The 19,983-nt window shown below is 43.4% G+C and overlaps 1 protein-coding gene across 1 annotated transcript; it reads left to right on the top strand.

The window, feature by feature from the left end:
* The first annotated feature begins 7,627 nt into the window (after nucleotides 1–7,627).
* Nucleotides 7,628–19,368, top strand: MAPK1IP1L (mitogen-activated protein kinase 1 interacting protein 1 like). The gene is made up of 4 exons (XM_074584249.1): nucleotides 7,628–7,736; nucleotides 14,828–14,855; nucleotides 15,395–16,108; nucleotides 16,566–19,368. Exons 2-4 carry the CDS (start codon nucleotides 14,832–14,834, stop codon nucleotides 16,575–16,577), a joined length of 750 nt encoding a protein of 249 aa, XP_074440350.1. The 5' UTR covers nucleotides 7,628–7,736; nucleotides 14,828–14,831; the 3' UTR covers nucleotides 16,578–19,368.
* Nucleotides 19,369–19,983: the final 615 nt, after the last annotated feature.

Raw genomic sequence — 19,983 nt, 5'->3', positions numbered from 1 at the left:
GTTCCTTTCCTTTCTAAATGACTATATAGAGAAGTATTTCTGCTAATTAATTAGGATGCATTCACCCCTGGGGGGTTGGGAGAGCTTACAGTGGGGATTTGAAATCTGTTTCTTCAGACAATATTACATTTACAGGCAGGAGTAGCGCTTGCCCCCAGGCAGGGACAACTGCGATAAGGTACCATGCCTGCTCATACAGCCCAGAGCTACAAAACTCTGGTCTGGTGGGGAGAAGAGCACCCTGGCTGCTGGGAAGATAAAGTTTGGACGTAGGACTTCCATGAAAAAAAAAAAAGTCCAGTGTTGGATTAACATTTTTTTTGCCCTGCTTCAGTGGGAACTCCCCAGGGTAAACCTGCACAAAGACAAACCTCTCACCCAAACTCAGCCAGGCTGAGACTTTTTCATCTCAAACCTCATACAAAAAGCCCCGAAATCAATGAGGAAGCTCCGAAATGAACTTTGGATCAGGCTCATTCCAAACCTTCCGTTATCTCACTTCCAATTTATCACTGAAATGTCTGTAATTCTCCCCAGGGAGACTTTCTAGTATTTAAACAGCTACTACCCTGCATAATTTCTTCCTGTTTTCATAAAAGAGAAGAGGAACTGAGAACATTATGCTAAATGCCTCGAGAGTCCAAAGAATAGAGATTTTCATGGAATTTTCTGAATCTATTATCATTGCTAGGGATGTGGCTGGAAACAACCCCAAGGTTAAAAAGTTCAAATGTTTGTTTTCTTTTCTTTTTTTTTAATGACTCTTGCTTGAAATGATCCCAACTTCAATTAATTCCAGACACGTTTGCACTTTAAAGCTCTGTCAGACAGATATTAAAAATATTTAGGTCTCATTTATTTATAGGAATCCTTCATACTTGGCTGACGATCGACTTGACAAATCCAATTGACCTAAAACATGACTAAGAAATGTATTTGCGGTATGTTTATTAGTTCAGAAGTCTTTCCTGGGCTAATCTGTTTTCCGATTGTACTCTTCCAGCAGGCTGATGGAAAAATAAGACCCAAAGAAGGAAGCAGATTCTTAACAGTGGTCATGAAAACTGCTTTATTCTCAGGGCATTTTTGCATGGAATTAGCAACTAAAAGGCACCACTTCAGCAGGGCACTTCAGCTATTTGCTGAATCAGGGCCTGAAAGCTGTAGAGAAGGAGGAGGAATGACATGGGTGTTATTCCCGCAGATTTTCTCAGAGCATTAAATGACTACTGGCTGATAAGACAAGATTTTAGTGTATTAAAGTTGCAGTGGATGAAATTCGGGCTCTTTTGATGGGGTAGCCCAAAACTGACAAGGCAATTGCAGCCATGGAGTGGGAAGGGTAAAGGTAAGACACAAAATTTTAGTCCTGGAATGGACTAAACTCCCTCAGCTGCACCAGGTGCCTGGTAATTGTCTGTCCCAGTTCTCCCCAATAGAAATGTTGAGGGAAAATACCCCCATGCTGCAAGATTCCTACAACTACTGAAATGAACAGGTGAGCATCGACTTGTGTCTTCATCTGGAGGATTTTGGGTCAGATGGCCAGTGCAGATGGATCAGTGCTGGATGTAACACTTTCCACACAGTATTTTATACTGAACACTGATGTCAGTAATTCATCACATGCCCTCCAGTAGCACCTTTGTCATATCAGTGACTTACAGATCCTTCACAAGCTCAAATGAGCCTTACGCGCACCATTCCCTGAATTACTACAAGCCATTTGACTGTAAATGTGTTCTTTGGCACCAATCAGTGGATCATTGACCTTAGCAGTATGGCTACACCATCAATATACAACTGGAGCAGAGACATGAGCAACTTGGTAGTGAACAATTAATTTCACATACAGAAAGTCATATGTCAGTGGCTGTACAAAACTGGAGATCTCAAAGGCCCTCGGAGGGTTTGCAGAGAGAAGTGCCCGAGCACAGAAGTGTCTCTCAAGGAACAAATGCATCCCAACTGCTTTGCACAAAAAGATAAAATGAGGCAGAAAGACACAGCCACAAATGGCATTGTAGGGAAGTGATGAAGAACTGAGTGACTGAGATTTAGCAACCCAGGCACATTCCTCCTGCTAGAAGCCGCTCAGAGGATCACAAATATAACCCAGCAAGTACCCATGGCACAGACAGCACCTTCACACAGCACTGGCCTTGCCTGCAGTGGGTCTCCAGCTACGGGGGATGCAGATGTAACCACAGAGGATTGTCAGGGGCTTGCAGGCTTTGCAAGGGGAGAATCATTCCACATTTCTTGTCTTTCTCCTTTTCCTAAGGATCTGGTGTTGCCCACAGTCACACGGGACTGGAGGCCAGCTGGACCTTTGGTCTGTCCCACTGTGACTATTCTTAAGTTTCTCCACCAGGACTCTGCGTGTGCCTATGCACGTTTATATCCATTAGAGAATCTGGGCTACATGAAAATCAACTCTGCCCTCATTGCCAGGCCAAAGCCTCCACAAGCCAGCTACTCCTCACCTCCTTCTCTTACCTCCTTCTCAACACTTATAAATACTTAAAGGGTGGGTGTCAGGAGGATGGGGCCAGGCTCTTTTCAGTGGTGCCCGGGGACAGGACAAGAGGCAATGGGCACAAACTTGAACATAGGAAGTTCCACCTAAACATGAGGAGGAACTTCTTTACCCTGAGGGTGGCAAAGCACTGGAACAGGCTGCCCAGAGAGGTGGTGGAGTCTCCAACTCTGGAGACATTCAAAACCCGCCTGGACATGTTCCTGTGTAACCTGCTCTAGGTGACCCTGCTCTGGCAGGGGGGTTGGACTAGATGATCTCCAGAGGTCCCTTCCAACCCTATGATTCTATGATTCTATGATTCTCCCTCTCCAGAAAAAGAGCTTCATTTACAATTGCAAAATAAGAGTGAAATAAATAAGGGGTCCTTTTATTTGCCTTTTGCTCTTCAAGCTTTTGAAATAAAGAAATTTTCCAGCTTGTCTCCACAGCAGTGAGCACTTGAAAACATGATCCTTCAGAGAATGAAGGGCCATAATTTCATATTATCATCTGCCTGTCGGAGCCGTGGCTGTAAGCCAAACAGCAAATGTCACAAAACTCATTGAGAGGCTGTGAGGATTGCAACACTGCACTGGGAACCCGTCTGGGACTGGGCATGCAGAGGAAGGGGGAAGGAGAGGACAGAAAGGAGATGATAAAGGTTTAGATCCCTCAGGGGAACCGTGGTTCTCCCTTTGGGGATGGGGAGAAGGACAGATGATGAGGTGGGTTTCACTGGTGTCACACAAAGAGGAATTTTCTACTTCTTATTCACTAAAGAACAAGTGAAGAGAGCTCCATCTTCTGCTGCCAGAGCTCTGTCTTCTGCTGCCAGACATAATCACTAGCTCCAAAATCTGAAAACAAACTCGCACAGTAGCTTGACACAAGAGCAGGGCTCTACATATCCACCGTCGTGGAGGAAAGAAAACGTACCCAAAAAATTCATTCCTTATCACCGCAATCCCGTGTGTTAGTACCTAAGTGACTGTCGAAGCGTCTTTAATGACAGTTCACTTGCTCATAATTTCACAACAAGCAGGCAGCCATGCCTCCTTCCCAGTTCAATCCAGTTTATCTCATCTCCCCGATAGGGCGCATTTGCCATCCCAATGCACTTTGAACCAGTTTTATCATTTTATCTTCATGGCAACAAGCCTCTGCCTTGAGAAAGAGCACTTATTAACTAGAGACAGCGTCATTTTCAAAGTGATTTATTTCATGAGAGTTTTGAAATAAATTATCAGTCAGTGATTGGCCATAGGGGAAAAGCATATAAAAGCTTGCCACATGCATTGAACATACCATCTGGTATCCTTTAAAATCTAGCTTCAGGGTGGCTCAGTTAATTCTTCAGAGCACATGATGTTCACAGTGCACAGTGAAGCATGAATATAAAAGCCAAGTGACATCGCCCAGAAAGAATCAACGCTGTAACTGAAGCTTAATATCTTATATCTCACTGTTCTAGCCCATCATCAGAGACTGGCATTTTTCTTAACTAAAACTGACATGATATTCCATAATTTTAATCTTGTCAAAAAAAATAAAACCTAATCCTTTTATTTTCTGGTTGGATAGAAAAGGGATGCCTCCACTGTGTCTCGGATTTCCTCCTTCTGACTAGCTGATGTAAAAGCAGGAGGTACAAAAAAGACAAGTGTTATTGCTCCTCTGAATTTATTGTTTATGGCATGTGCAGCCCTCTGGGTGTGATAAAGTTTCCTGCCTCTGATGCTTGTCACATTTCAAGATCTGTGTTATTGTCCCTGAAAAGTACTAAATCGAACAATTTAAGTATTGTCTGTTGGTCTTTTACCCCAAAATTAAGGCTAAGGCAGGTAATTATGTCCAATTCTGCCACTGAAAGACAAGAGAGATGTTGACAAACTGGAGGGATTCAGAGGGGGGCCACTGGTGTGGTTGGGGGGCCAGAGCAATGTATGAAGACAGGCTGTGGAAATGGCATTTTTGGGCTAGGACAGAGGGCAGGAAGGACGTCACTGCAGTCTCCAGCCACCCAGAGCGGGGTCACAGAGCAGGCAGATGCTTCACAAAGGTGTATGATGAAAGGACAAGCCGCAACAGTCACGAGTCACAGCGAGGGGAAGTCTGACAAGATGCAAGTAATAATGGTAGTATTCACAGTGACAGTATTTAGGGACTGGACTGAACATCCAGACAGGTTGTGCAATCTCCGACTTTGGAGACACTCAAAACTCAGCCGGGCAAGGTTTGAAACTAGCCCTGTTTTGAGCCAGAGGTTAGACCAGAGCTTCTTTCCAACCCAAATATTTATATGATGCTGAAGAAAAAACAAAGTGGCCTATACTTATAACATAGAGGCAACAGCACAGACCCTGCAACATGGACCTGTAATGAAGAATTGCCTTCGCATTATCACACCAAACAGCCCTGCTCAATAATTTAAGTAATACCATCGCAGGTCCTACAATGGAGACATGGGAACTAATGCCTCTTCCTAATTGGGAGCCAAATTTCTTTCACACAGCTTCCATTGTCTTCCTTAAGAGCTGCACGCAAGCTCTAAATTTGCCATTTCATCCCAACTTTTTTTCCATTACATAATTTAGAGTGCAAAGTAATGTCTTCCAATAGGATGTGGCCACGGCTTGGTGTTAGGCCCCCCCGAGCCCTAATCCTGGCACTAAGATGGATCAATTGCACACAATTTATGTGAAGCCTGCAGCTTGTTTTACAACCTTCGGCATATACCTACACACAGATGAAGAGCTATGTCTGCCTAAAGCAGGAGAAAGCTGTGTATACAAATAAATATTTCTATAAAAATTCACCATCCTTCCTGCTTCTGCAGAAAGGAGTGTACATTTATTACACATCAGGACATCCTAACGTCAAGTTTGGCTGGTAAGGCTGTTGATTAAAAGTGCTACTGCAGCCCCAGTTTGCTATTTAAGATGAGACATCATCACTGTCATCGGCCGCATGTGTGCTCATCAATTAAGGTTTCTAAACTACCAGATTGCTCAGGAAGAAACATCATGCTCTGGGGACTCCTGCTGTCACCACTGGCAGTCCAGGACACGGCAGCAACCGCCCACAGCGAGGCCCTTCAAGTGTGGAAAAGCAAAGGTGAGCTGAATCGCTGCGCCTGGCTGGGAAGAAGACTGATTTCACTCTTATTTTCTCATTTCTCCCACTAAGGCCACGCCAGAAGTGCTGTTTCTACACCAACTCCCAGTGATCACTGTACTCGGAATTGCAAAAGAACTGTGAAGTCAGCCTAAATTTTCCATGGTGTTTAATTAAATTTGGAACAAGCAGATTAACCGAGTTATCGTGCCATCACAGGACTGGGTCTGCAGCAAATACCCTTTTAGTTTTAGTAGTAATCATTTACGCAAATAAATCAGTAAAAATATTGTGGTTTTATGCCTCTTGCAGCTACCGTAGCGCCTGGGGCCTGCTCCTGCTGCTGATTTTTCCCACTCACTTCAAAAATGGCCAAATAATGACCTTGAAAAGCGAAAATAGATAGGCACCTGCAACGGGAAGGGACAAGACCATCGGCATGTGCTCGCCATCGCTCGCGCCCATGCTTCTGCTGAGTTTAACGGAATTATATGTGTATGCAAATACTTGCAGGATTAGTGCCATAGCTCGGAGGGGCAGGGCAGGAAAATGGTGCTATATATTTCGTCCTCCTTGCCACGAGGGTCTGAGGATATGAAGGTACACAGGGAAACAGTTCTCTTATCAGAAAGCCTGCCAAGTTTTCAGGCGTGCTGTCCATCCTTTAGGTCTGAAGTGTGAAAACTGGCCATTTTGGGTAACGCTGAAGTAAAATTTGGTGGGATTTTGTGCTGGCTGAGAGGGAAACCAGCCAGCCAAGACAGTATATCAGAGAATCATAGAATTGTCTAGGTTGGAAGGGACCTTTAAGATCATCGAGTCCAACCATCAACCTAACACTGACAAAACCACCATTAAATTATGTCCCTCAGCACCACGTCTGCCCATCTTTTAAATACCTCCAGGGATGGCGATTCCACCACTACCCTGGGCAGCCTGTTCCAATGTTTGACAACCCTTTTGGTGAAGAAGTTTTCCCTATTATCCAATCTAAACCTCGCCTGGAACTACTTGAGGCCATTTCCTCTTGTCATAGAATCATTGAATGGTTTGGGTTGGAAGGGACCTTTAAGATCAACTAGTTCCACCCTCCTGCCCTGGGCAGGGACACCTCTCACTAGACCAGGTTGCTCAAAGCCCCATCCAGCCTGGCCTTGAACACCTCCAGGGATGGGGCAGCCACAGCTTCTCTGGGCAACCTGGGACAGGGACTCACCACCCTCACAGCAAAGAATTTCTTCTTAAGAGCTCATCTAAATCTCCCCTCTTTCAGCTTAAAACCGTTCCCCCTCATCCTACTCCTCCAGCCCCTGATCCAGAGTCCCTCCCCAGCTTTCTTGGAGCCCCTTTAGGGACTGGAAGGGGCTCTAAGCCCCGGAGCCTTCTCTTCTCCAGGCTGAACCCCCCCAACTCTCTCAGCCTGTCCTCACAGCAGAAGGGCTCCAGCCCTCGGATCATCTCCGTGGCCTCCTCCGGCCCCGCTCCAACAGGTCCATGTCCTTCTTATGCTGGTGCCCCAGACCTGGAGGCAGCACTGCAGGAGAGTCTCCCCAGAGCGGAGGGGCAGAATCCCCTCCCTCGCCCTGCTTTTGTCCTATTGCCTGTCACTTGGGAGAAGAGACCGACCCCCCCTGGCTACACCCTCCTTTCAGGGAGCTGTAGAGAGCGAGAAGGTCTCCCCTCAGCCTCCTTTTCTCCAGGCTGAACACCCCCGGCTCCCTCAGCCACTCCTCACAGGAATTGTGCTCCAGACCCCTCACCAGCCTCGGTGTCCTTCTCTGGACACGCTCCAGCACCTCCCGCCGCTGAGAACACCGGTGGGTGGCGGGCGGAGCGCACGTTCCCTAATGCTGCCGGGATCGGGGCCCGGCCCGGCGGATCCCGTCAGCGCCGGCCCGAGGTGGGGCGGGAAGGCACCATGTTGTCACGCGGTGTGGGCGGGGCCAAGCGTGTGACCTTCCGTGCGGCCGTGCGGGGGGGTGGTGGGCGTGACCTGTGACGCAGTTCCGCTTCCGCCTGGGCGTAGCGGGTGGCGGTGGTGCTGCGGGCCGCCGCCTCGCTCCGGGCCTGCGCCGCGCCGGGCCGCGCTCCTCCCGCCCAGGTACCCGGTCTGCCGCGCGGCCCGGCCTGAGCGCTGCGGGAAGGTGGGGGGAAAGGGAGGGGAGGTTCCATCCCGCACCGCCCCCGGGAGCCGCCGGGCCGCAACTGGCTCTTCCCCCTTCACACCCCCGGGAGAGGCCCTGCCGCCAGCGCCGGGGGTCGCTGGGTTGGAGTGAGGGGCTGGAGCCGGCCTGCCCCGTCCGGAGACCCGCTGCCGCCTGGGGAGGGCGTGTGGCTTCGAGGTGCCGGGGGCGGCCTGGTGGCTGGTGCCGCTTTGGGTTGCGGGGGGGCGGCTTTGCTGATGTCTGCAGGGCAGAGGGGGCTCGATCGTAGCGGATCCCGTTATACTCGGTGTAATGGTGGTAGCTGCTCTGTTTTGACTGGGTAAAACCTTTTGTCGGCTTATGTTTATTCTATATGGTCGTAATCTATAAACGACTGTATCAATGAATGTGGATCATGTATAAGTGGCTTTTTAACTCAAAAATCCTTCACTAAAGAAGGCCTCAGGCAAGTCAATTTTTTGTAGTTTATGAGAAGTTGATTCCTTTTATCAAATGTTAATATGCCTAAGGTAGCTGGTGTACTGGGAAGGCCAGCACTGTGTGGTGTCAAAGGGCACATTTCTTGACGAGGGAACTACTTATCTGACAGGTTTTATCTCTGAGAGAAAACTTGATTCTAGGTGTATTCCGTGGAAAACTCTGTTGATCTGATGCTGTTCAACCTTATTGTCAGTGGATGGAAGAACAAAGGTAGCTTTTTTTTTAAAAAAAAAAAAGAAACAAACAAACCAAAACTGTCACACCCTGAAACTGCCCTCCCCAGCACCTGTGGAGACCAGTGACTGATGCAAAAATTTGTGTTAAATATCAAGCTAGTCCTAGAAAGCACTGTGGATATTCTTGAAGCTTGAGTTCATTCAAGCACATCTTAACAGTGCCAAATCAAGATGTGAAAGATGCCATCAGTATCCATGCGGTGAGATTGTATCCCAAAAAGCAGTTATCCTGGAAAAGAGCCTTTGTAAAGGAGCAGGAAGGTGTGTGGTTTTGTTTGTCACTGTTGGGGGTGGAGCTGGAACATGACGCGCAGTTTTAATGTTTTTATTGGTGGGAAGGGAACCCAATTTGATAGTTACACTCAGGGCCAATATGTTTATTTCATCCAAAAGAAATAAAAATAGTTAAGCTGGTAATTCCTGAGTGTATAGCTTTCGTAGGAGGAGAACAGAGGTATTCTTTAAATAGCTTTTACAGTTAGATCAGGAAGACTTCTGAAGAATTGATAGTTAGAACCTAAAGCTATAAATGGGGAATAAAGCATACTTTTAAAAATTCAGATGACATGATGAGAACGGGCTCGATAGCTCTCAAGAAAGTTTAGAGGCAACTACGGAAGATATCTTTCAATTATTCTGAGCTGCTGTACTAATATATCTTTTGCAAGATTCACAAGGTAGGATGGTGTGGACAGGAGTAATCTTTGGCAGTGGAGTCTCCCTGTTCTCGGCTGGGATTGTATCACAGCTGGCACACAAACAAGCCACCTCAGAAGTGATATATGTCTGTCGGGTTTGGAACCATCTGGTTGTGATGTGGTGACCATCTGAAGCGATTAGGTCTGGGCTTGGGGGGGAGACAGCTGTGAAACTGAATGGCCCTGTCATGGGTGGAAAACTGGAACAGATTACAGTTCCTTATGGCTTTATGTTTTACAGGTCTTGGAAACGGGTAAGATCTCTATTTTGAAGAATTACTTTTTCCGGTAGTTGATAACTTATAGCATATGCAATGTTTTGGTTGTCAGTCTTAATTAAATCTGTCCTGAAAATCTGAAAACTAAAAATCTGACTTCTGTACTTTTTGTCTGTCAAAACAGACATGGGAAGGGGCAAAAAGATCACCAAATCTCATGTAGCTACTAATGATGTAATTGTTGTTTTTTCCCCTTCAGTCTGTTTACCAATTGTCTTTGTTCTCCCAATGAATAAATGTGTAGGTCAGACTGAATGATTGCACGATACGCAAGTGCATTGGTGCGGCTTTCAAGAAGACATTAAAGATAGGGAAAGGCCAGCTATAAAATGTTGATGCTTAATGCCTGAAGGTAGAAGCTGCAGGAATTTGCATATTTTAGAAAACATTTAGAAGCTGTCAGAGCTTTGGTCTCTTCCATTTTATCTGTATAGCTATGTTGGGTAGTTACACTTATGTGGGCAGAAATCTTGTTGTAGATGAGGTTATGCTGGTAGGTATTAGTCATGTTACAGTGACAAAAGAACCTCTTTGCTGATAGAGGCATGCCACCCAGTGGAAATGCAGCAGAGTCTGTTGCATCTAGAAAGCATTTTTTCTGTGTTTGAAAGATGATCTTGGAGACAGGAACTAAATCTGGCACATCAAGTGTTCGAAAAATGTCATACAGCTCAAAAAAATATGAAAGCAGTTGATGCTTAGTTTTGGATAGCTTTAGTCAAAGAAAGAAAAAGTGTTTTGGGCAGCTCGCTAACAGGGTTCTCTAGGGACTGGTGATGGATAAAAGCCAGGGAAGGCAAGAGCATGGGAAAAAATGCTGCTAGTCAGTTTCAGTTGGGCTGGATGTGATCGGAAAGGGTCTAGAGCTTAAAAAACACTGTGGTGCTGTTTTATTGTGGAAACTGATGAATTTAGTATGCCACGTGTAGCACCACGCTTCCGGAAACGGGGGTTTTCACTGACCTCTCTGAAAATCACCGCTTGGTCTTGAATGCTACTGGTAGAATTAGCTTACTGGTGCTGTGTCAAAGTGCTTCTCAACCTTCTTCCAGCCTGCTGTGTGGACCCTGGCAGGATTGCTTGTCTCATCTACCTGCGGTTAATTTTCGGGAGCAGCTCGTGGGTGTCCGGGAGGCCTTGGACTGTGGTCTGAAGATTTTGCTGTGTATGGTTTCTGCGTAGGTGTGATGGATGGAAGTCCTCCATGCCCTCCCATCACTCTTCAGGATAAAGGATGAGAAAGATGCTGCTCCTAGATGCTTTTTTTTTTTCCAGACATTGGTCATCTTTCTTCTTCCCTCACTTTAGTGTCGTGCTTCTGGCCATATGTGTTCTCAGAGGTGGCTGAGAAACGATGCCATGACCAGTGGATCTGGAGCTGGCAGGCTCTGTGCTTCTGGAAAGCAGGGGATGTTTCCAGTGGTGGCGGCCTTCAGAAAACAAAGGAAATCTTATCTTACAGCACAGTGGATGCAAGCAGGACTTTGGTTTGAATGCTGCTGATTCTGTAGTCTTTCTACTCCCTGCCAAATTGCTTAAACTCCTGAACCCTCCTTCTTCCAGTCACTCTTTCTTCCCCTCAACTCCAGGAAAGAATAATTTGAAGTGGAGTTTAAATGTGGCAAAAGAGACGTCTGTTAGGTGAACCAGCTTTTCTCTACTCATATCAGTGCTTGTGCAGTGCTTTTCTAGGAAAGCTTCAAGAGAAAATGAGAGTCCATTTGTTAACTCTACTGACTCTAAAAATCTAGTCAAAGCACCATTCGGTACACTTTTCTAAAATCTTGAGTCCACGTGTGACCAGTGGGGACTTTAAAATGGAGTTACTTGGAGGTCTTCTGTCTGACAGTATCTCTGACTCTAATTTGTGAGTGTGTGAATGCCTCGGGCAATGCGCTTACAGAAATATCAATTATATTTTTGTAAGGTTTTGATTGAAATTCTTTATACCAGTGTTGAATGACTCAAAAGGAATATACATTCTAGATTTAAGGAGAAATTAGTTCATATGTTGTCTGAACATGTCTAATGGTAATTTCAGTTTCTCTTTTATTAAACGAAGGTGGCAGTACCCAGATTAAATGTGTTTTTAAAAAACATCCCTGAAGTAGGCCATCCTGTCTGCAAGAGGATCCTTGACATGCTTGGCATTGACTCAGTTATGCCAAATGTTGCCAACAAATGTTGCTCTAGTCTGCTTGCCAAAGTAAAAAAGCCACTAAATCTCATTATAAGCTATGCTTAACTACACTTTTTTTTTCCACAAGCCATGCAGCAAAATTGTTTCCTTAATTTTCATGGCACAGAAATATTTTGAAATGATTTGCTGACAAATGTTTGGGATATTTGTTGATGTTTTGCAAGCAGGCCTGTTTCAACTGTATTCATCCACTGCTTTAACTTGAATTTACTACCCTGCACTTCTGTGACAGATCATGGGATTTTCTCCTGAGTTTTCCTGTAGGGCTGTTTCCTTTCTTCCTTCTCTCCCTTGCAGCATATGTTCTAACTTCTTCTCTGGGCTTTTTGTAGATCTGTTTTTAGTCGGTCTTATCCCATCTCTCCATCTAACTAAAGAAAGGATGATTCTCTTGGCCTGTTTTGATGTTGCTTTTTCTAATGTGTTGGGGTTTTTTTGTTATGAATACATTATGTGCACACTTGTGTAGAAAATTACTTTTGTACTTTTCTCTATATTAATGATTAATTTCCTGTATTTTCTGGGTTATATCAAATAGCTTCTGTGTCTGCATAGGTAAGTTGCACTACAGTGCCATTAAGAAGCACGTATCAACTTCTGATTATTATTGAGCATGGTTCATTGCAAAAACTGACAAACTCTTTTAACATAAGAGCTATCTATTGAAGAGGAATGGAACTTTTTCTGGTAGATGTCTCTTGAACGGTTGAGCCATTAATAATGGGAGCAGAAACCACTTTCCTGATGTAGTTCAGTTGGTTTCTCAACTTTAAACAAATAGTCATTGATCTGAACAGTGTACCTCATCTGGCACGAAGATTTAGGTATTTGTACTTACTTGAAGGAACTACTACTGTTATAAGCTAATGTTGGAGCTTCACCAAACCTTCAGATTCATGCAGTTAGGCACTGATTTCCACCAGGGCGCTAACTTTTTGGATATGTATTTCTTAAAAGGTTTATTTAAATTATTAGGGGAAACTTGAGAAGTTCACTGTGTTTCCACAGGGGTCTGGGTTGCTCAGTGCGGTCATAAATATCTTGGGAAATGAGATGAACAGTGTCTTGCTGATATGAAGCCATTCAGGAAAGTAAGGATTAGGTAATAAAATGGCAGATATAATTCAATGTCGATAAATCTGATGTAATTCAGAGTAGATAAATGTAGAGTGGTGCATATAATTTCATATATAAAATGATGGGCCGACCCTTAACACTGATGAGTGAAATATTGCCACAAAAGTGTCAGTTCCGTAGTGATCAAAATGCAGATGAAACATTAAGCAGTATTATGAAGGAAATAGAGGACAAACCAGAACATAATTATGAAACTGTATAAATCAGTGGTTATCCCACATCTTGGATTCTCTGTGCTTCTTTCTTGTCATTCATCTGAAAAGATACAAAAGAATTGGCAAAGCCTCAAAGAGAGGCAGTGAGAATAATCAAAAGTGTGGAATAGCTGCTGCACAAAGGTCAACAAAATAAGCTATAGCTCAGCCTGGAGAAGGAACAGCTAAAAGAAAATGGTAAAAATCTGTAAAATAATGAGCAGCATGAGCAGAGTGGATAAGAATAGATTTGCTCATTTCCTCAGCTGCAAGAATGAAGGACCAACAACTGAATCTAGTAAAATCCAGGTTTAGAATGAAAAAGAAGGTGCTTTTTTGCATAACAAATAGGAGCCCTGTGGAGTTCCTCACCAATGGATATTGTAGGTACAAGCGGGGAAACGAGATGTGTTTGTGGAGAATAAATTATTTCAGGGTTGTTATTCCATAAAAATTGCCTATAACTTAGGAAGTCTCTGAGATTGGAATCATTGAAGTATTGGGGTGAGTGTCATCCCTGTTCTTGGTCTTCCCTGCTGTCATTGCTGAAGATAAAATGGGATGCTGAGCTAAGCCGCCCCTTGTTCTGATGCAGTACTGTCTTAAAATTAGGAAATTGTGTAGACAGTAATAAACTTACAATACAATTTCAGAGAGGACTCTAGTTGATATGATTTGCATTCTGTAATTTATAATCTAATGGAGTTTATAAGCCTGTTTGTTGGAGGCTATCTATACAAACCTCCGTCCCCAAGACCAATCTCTGTGTAAAAATTCAGATTTTCACAATCAACAAGGAAAAACAAAGATTGTTTTTCATGGGGGTCACCTTGGCAGCAGTATTTGTACTTTTGACTTATATTTTGCATTTTTTCCTCCTCTTATGATGTTCTCTGTCTCCTACGCTCTCCCTAAAACCTTCTGGCCGCACTGAGGCATGATGTACACCTATTTCACCTGCTATTTCACCTGCTCTTGATCATCCTTTCAAGAGTAGTTCTTCACTTCTAGTCAGTATTTCTTGTCAGTTAGTCAAACTGAACATGACAACTGTCCTTTTGTATGGCTAATGAAGATTGACAAAGCCAGTTTTCATTGCGATGAAGCTCTGGAAAGCAATAAGTGAAGTACTTGCCTTCATGCAAAGATAACACCTGACGTACTGGTTCCTGTTTTCAATGTTTCTTGTGTGTGTTGAGAGGTTAGGAGTTAGGTGTGCATTAACGACACCTTGGCTGTGTCTGCAGTGAACGTAAATAACAGCATCCGCTACCTTTAGTGTGTTCTGAAATGGTTGGAGGATAAAGCATCAGCAAACTATAGTTCTTTTATTTCTGACAATAAGATCTGCATGGGGATTTAATTGTGTTTTGTTTTAGATTCATTAACTTCACCTGCAAGCAACCTGCTCTAACTTTTTAGAGTCCCAGTTTAGAACAGACCTTGAATACTTTACAGGCATCACTGTCTGGGTAGGCTGCCTACTCACTCTGAATATTTGAAATATTTTTTTCCTTGGTGTAATGTGACCCATTTACATTATGTGTTGGTCCTGTCTGAGATGAGACAGGTAGAGGCTGAAGACTTTCCTTTTCATGCGGACTTTATCAAGAGGAAAGTATTTGGGTAGCACATACCTGTATGGGCCGGAGTCATTAACAAAAAGTCATTCCTAAGAAGTGCTACCAGTTCAACACTGATTGTGGTTTGAATGAGACAAATGTAGAGTTTGTCTCATGAAGTCTTGCTTGAAATACTTCTATTATTTTCAACAAATTTCACTTTATCTTACCTTACTTTTCAGCAAAATGTCTGGAACTGATGATTTTTCGGTAAGTAACAGTTTTTCTTTCCTGAAGATCAGCCAGTTTTTACTTCATTCTAAAAGCTGACGTACTTTTTCAAGAAGAAGGGGAGCTTACAGTTCAGAGGCGATTTCCTCTGTATTGCAGTTGTGATGGTTTCCTTTTGGGTGGATGTAGCAATCTGTGGACTAAGCGCATGAAGCTGCTAGGTGCCTTGTGGGTTCTCTTCTGCTGTGACATTAACAAAGGAGTTGTGTTTTAATACTGTCAGAATACTAATAATAGAAATCTATGAAAATCTTTCTGTATTTGCGCTGAAATTGCTTATTGCTATGTGTGGTAGGTCGCCTTTCATCTTTGGTTTTCTGACTGCAGCATGCCAGAATGCTTCCTTCTACCTTAATGATAGAAGCTGCACAAAAATGAATGTAGTCATCTCTGTGCAGCAACAAAGAGCTCTCTTCCTCCCTTTTTGGCAACTGAAACGTAAACATGTAGTGGCTGAATGTCTGCAACTAGTGAGTCCAGTAGACATTTTACGTTCTCACTGATGCTTTATCTTTTAGTTGGCAGATGCTTTACCAGACCAGTCGCCTGCTAAAACCTCCAAAGTGAGCAGCACAAAACCTGGTCAACAGCCCGGTCAGCCACCGCAGGGTTGGCCAGCTTCAAATCCTTGGAACAACCCAAGCGCTCCCCCTACGGCACCAACCGGACTGCCACCAAATACGTCCGCTTCCAGCGTGCCATTCGGACCTCCACCAACAGGAATGTATCCTTCAATGCCCCCGGGACCGCCTGCTCCATTTCCTCCTCCTCCTACTGGACCCTCTTGCCCTCCTCCTGGTGGTCCATATCCACCCCCAACTGTGCCAGGTCCTGTCCCACCAGGGCAATATCCTCCACCAAATATGCCCTTTCCAGAGCTTCCAAGACCTTATGGTGGTCCAACAGAGCCAGCTGCACCTCCTGCTCCTGTTGGGCCATGGGGATCCATGCCCTCTGGAGCATGGGGACCAACAATGGGAGGGCAGTATCCTGCACCTAGCATGCCATATCCACCCCCAGGGCCATATTCCGCTCCTACCCAGACTCCAGGGGCTGCGCCAACAGTACCATGGGGTACGGTTCCACCTGGAACATGGGGACCTACACCGCCAGGTCCATTTCCTCCACCCACAGGATCATATCCAGCTCCAGGACTATATCCTACACCCCCTAATCCTTTTCAAGTGCCATCTGGTCCTGCTGGTGCTCCATCAATGCCTGGTGGTCCCCATGTGAGTATTTGATTTTGGTCTTGATTTACTCTAAAATGTTATACTCTTAAGTGTGGAAATTCAGTAACATAAGACCTAGTGCAAGTAAGGAATTTCAGCACATCTGTCTTCTTTCTGTAGTCAGTGGAATAATAGCCAACTTCTTAAATATTTAACTAAATATATGAGGACAGTGAAATTATATCAAGTTGGAGTGTGTCTAAGCATCACATTATAGTGGGCTTCCACTACTTGGAAAGCCTTCTCTAAAAGGCAAAAAAGGGGGGAAGCAGTGTCATAATTTCTGAAAAAGAAAATGTTCTAGTCTCTGCAGTCTGGAGAGATTGCTTCTAGGGCACGTAAGGAGGGAATAACAAATTATAAAGGTGATTTTGTTTTTTAATTAAGAATTTTTGTGACTGTGAATTAACTGCTTTGTGAAAAGCCTGTATTGACCATGAATTATTGTCTCTTGCAGCCTTACCGTTGAACACATTCTGGGCAACAAAATACTGTAGCTTTCCACCTTCATCCACTACTTACAGAGATTTTTACAGTTTTTGTTTCAGTAACATTTGGGGCTATGAAGAATACTTGCCTCTTGTATGTGCATTTGAGGTATGAAGGAACAGTTTGCATAAATATACCTTGCTTATATGCTGGCATAATTGTTTGGTTTCATAAAACGAATTACGAAGAGCAGAAATAAAACTAACATCTGTGGTTCTTAACTTTGGCAAGTATTCCTTGGCAAAATGGGAGTTGCCAAGTAAGGATTATAAAGAATCAGGCCCAAGGACTAAAAAAAAAGTTAGTTCTTAAATTTCCATGAATGCTTTAAGTCTTGTTGCCAGACTTGTGCTGGTCACTGAATGGATGGATAGTCATATTTTGTCTATTTTCAGGTTATTCTAAAATGTCAATAAAAAGTGTTTCAAGATATTTGTCAAGAAACCTAATCTTTGAACATGCTACAGTAATTCAAACTATAGAGACAGAGCATGTGAACTTGAAGGTTTTCTCAGCATTTTGTATATACTCAAAACGATTGCTCAGTCTGGGACTACGGAAGAGAAGATAACGCATTTGAAATACTCGGTCTGACTTGTCAGCACACTGTTTGTGTTCACAAACAGGCATTTATGTGCAGATTAAGTAACCTGGATTGCAGTTAACTTTGGATCAACAAATGTGAGTTTTGTGCATGCAAATGAGGACATCGTTTTGCCAGTTCTCATTCTGTGGTGGTTGGAAGTTTGGCTTGATTTATGTAAAGAGAGTCTGATTCCCACTTAGGTAAGGTACTTCCCTATTTCTAACCTGGGTTCTAGTCATTTAAAGTTTGACTTTGCTGCTGGGTTATGTAAACTCAGCAGACTTTTTCAGAGTCCCTGGAAACTGAACTTGAGCTTAAAAGATCAAAAAAAACCCCAACCTGACAATTCCCTTCCTGGCAATTTTTGGCACGGCGTTTAGTTCGATCAGCTACAAAGATCCTTTGTATCGTCCTTATTGCCACAGCTGAGAACGAGGAGGTCTTATCAGGCCTCCGTTGAATATTGTGATTAGGAGAAGTCCTCTGTTCTCGGCTACGTTTCTGCATACCTCACTGAGTAAGTGTAATTAGGATTAATTGAATGTCTAGAAGCCTGCACACTGCTGTCTAGCTGTCCCCCCTCTGAAGGGGTGCTGCAGTAAGTTTTCATATTGCCATATCTGTGCAAAGAGCACGCAAGGGGTTTGCTGCAATGCTGGTTTAGCAACTACCAGGACACACAGCCACGTGTCAGTGAGGAGTTCCGGCACTCTTTGAGATACTTCATAGCCTAGGCTTTGACCATGGAGAGTTTGTTTCATCCACAGCTGGGGATATCCCAGCTTAGCCTCTGTAGGTAGAATTGGGAACAAATTTTGCTTAACTTGGTAGCTCATTAGGGAGTCTTCATATCATGGAACTGTGAAATCGATTTAATTCTCTTCCAGTACCATATTGTGGCGTCCTGCATGCATGTGATGGACTTAAAAACAAGTGGGGTGACCTGGTGGTGATGCTTGTTAGTAGTCTCAGCCTTTATGGCAAAGTCTTGCAATCTTTTTTCCAGAAGAAAGCGGGCAGCCTAGCTGCGGCTGTTTTAATCTAATGTCATGAAAGCTAATAGCAAAGGTACGTGTATTTTTTGTTTTAGGAAGACAATACTGGAGCTGAACAAAAATATGTAACACTTCAGCTTAAAGCCCAGCATCTGTAACCCCAGAAATAGGAACCGAAAGTGCACATTTTATTAACCTTAAACAAGCTCCGGTTGCCCCTCCAAAGAACAGACTTGGCTTAGAACTTGGCAAGACTGATGAAAAATAAACATAGAAGAACATTGACTACATTTGTTCAAGTGCTTTTTTTGATACCTGCAGCCTTAGATTACAAATTGATGTAATGAAAAAAGCCCGCATTTATTCCAAATGAATGGATCATGCAGTAGCAGCCCTCCAGTTTGGAATTGCACTGGCTGTATGTCTTTGCAGGGAATGGGAAGAGGTAGGAAAGGATACAGCAAACGTAGCAAGTAATGATTTTTGGAAAGGGGGATTTGTAAAAGTAACTAGACTTCTAGGTTCTTCCTGAAATAGGCAGGATTTATTACTGGAACATTTAGGCTAAAATTCAGTATATATGGGATGTTTTTCAGTGTATATTCGTATTTCTTGAAGTCATGAAAACTGTTTCATAACCCCTTTGTTTTTGTGAGCAAAGTTCTTTGCATAGCAGTGAAAAGGATATACCTGTTAATCTATTGTGTAAAAACTCAAGTTGTCACTATATACCGTGTAGTAACTTTATCACATGTTATGTCAAGTGTGAGCAACTTCTGGCCTGAAGCTTTTGCAATGGAATTTGTACATTTCTATGCATCATTTGAGTTAAATTGCTGAGAAGTTCGTTTTGACTTGTGCTTTGAGATTGACATACTGCATTTGTTTACAATATGAAATATAAGCAATCACATCTTTAAAGTATAGATTATCACCTGCTGCTGTATTTTCTTTAGATGAAACAAATATTGCTGTATGATAGTGAGAAGCTATAAATACAGGATTTGATATTTTTTTGAAAATGCTGTCACTTTTGTATAAGATTAGACATTAAACGTATTTTCAAGACTGTGGTGTTTACTGTTTTTCAATTACTGCTTTTTGACATGCTTCTGTAGACTTTTGCCTTGAATGAATAGTAAAAATAGGACATCCTTGATTTGCAAAGACTGAATATAAAATCAGAATTATTTGACTTCTGTGAGTGTTTTTCCTCTTCCTTTTGTGATTCTTGCAGCCTGTGCATAAGGTGTATTAAGTGTGGGTGCGACTACTGTTGTATTGTAGCACATCAGCCTCCGTTATTGCCTGTTTTCAAACCGCCTTGCTAATTAAGAGAAAAAAAAGATCAGATCTTGCTTGTTCTAGCAGAGGAATGGGACTTATTTTTCACCTGTGCAGAGCGTGGTGTGGGTTTTTTCCTGGCTCTGAACAATTCCTATGCTAGATTGACACATATGGATGTGGTAAGTGACCCGCAAACTGATGTTTTTATATGCTTATCAGGAGTTTGATGGGATAAGGTGTATAATAGCATTTGAGAAACTCTAGGGCTTGGCAGTGGTGTGAACTACAAAGTTTGGGCATCACTCATCGGTACATTTACATTCTTCCTATATAGTGACTTGCCTATATAGTGGTTCACACTGAGCTGGCCAATGCTGCTGCCTCTGTTCACACCTTCACCCTTTCAGGAAGGTAAAAATGGCAGCAGTGAGCAGTAAAGAGTGGAAACAAAAATATTTATGCACTTTAAGGCTCAGAAAACAAGCACTTCTTAGACTGTGCACCGAATGTAATCCTTG

This window comes from Larus michahellis, chromosome 4 (assembly GCF_964199755.1).
Source record: "Larus michahellis chromosome 4, bLarMic1.1, whole genome shotgun sequence".
Taxonomy (NCBI): domain Eukaryota; kingdom Metazoa; phylum Chordata; class Aves; order Charadriiformes; family Laridae; genus Larus; species Larus michahellis.
This window is presented reverse-complemented; position numbering and strand designations above follow the sequence as displayed.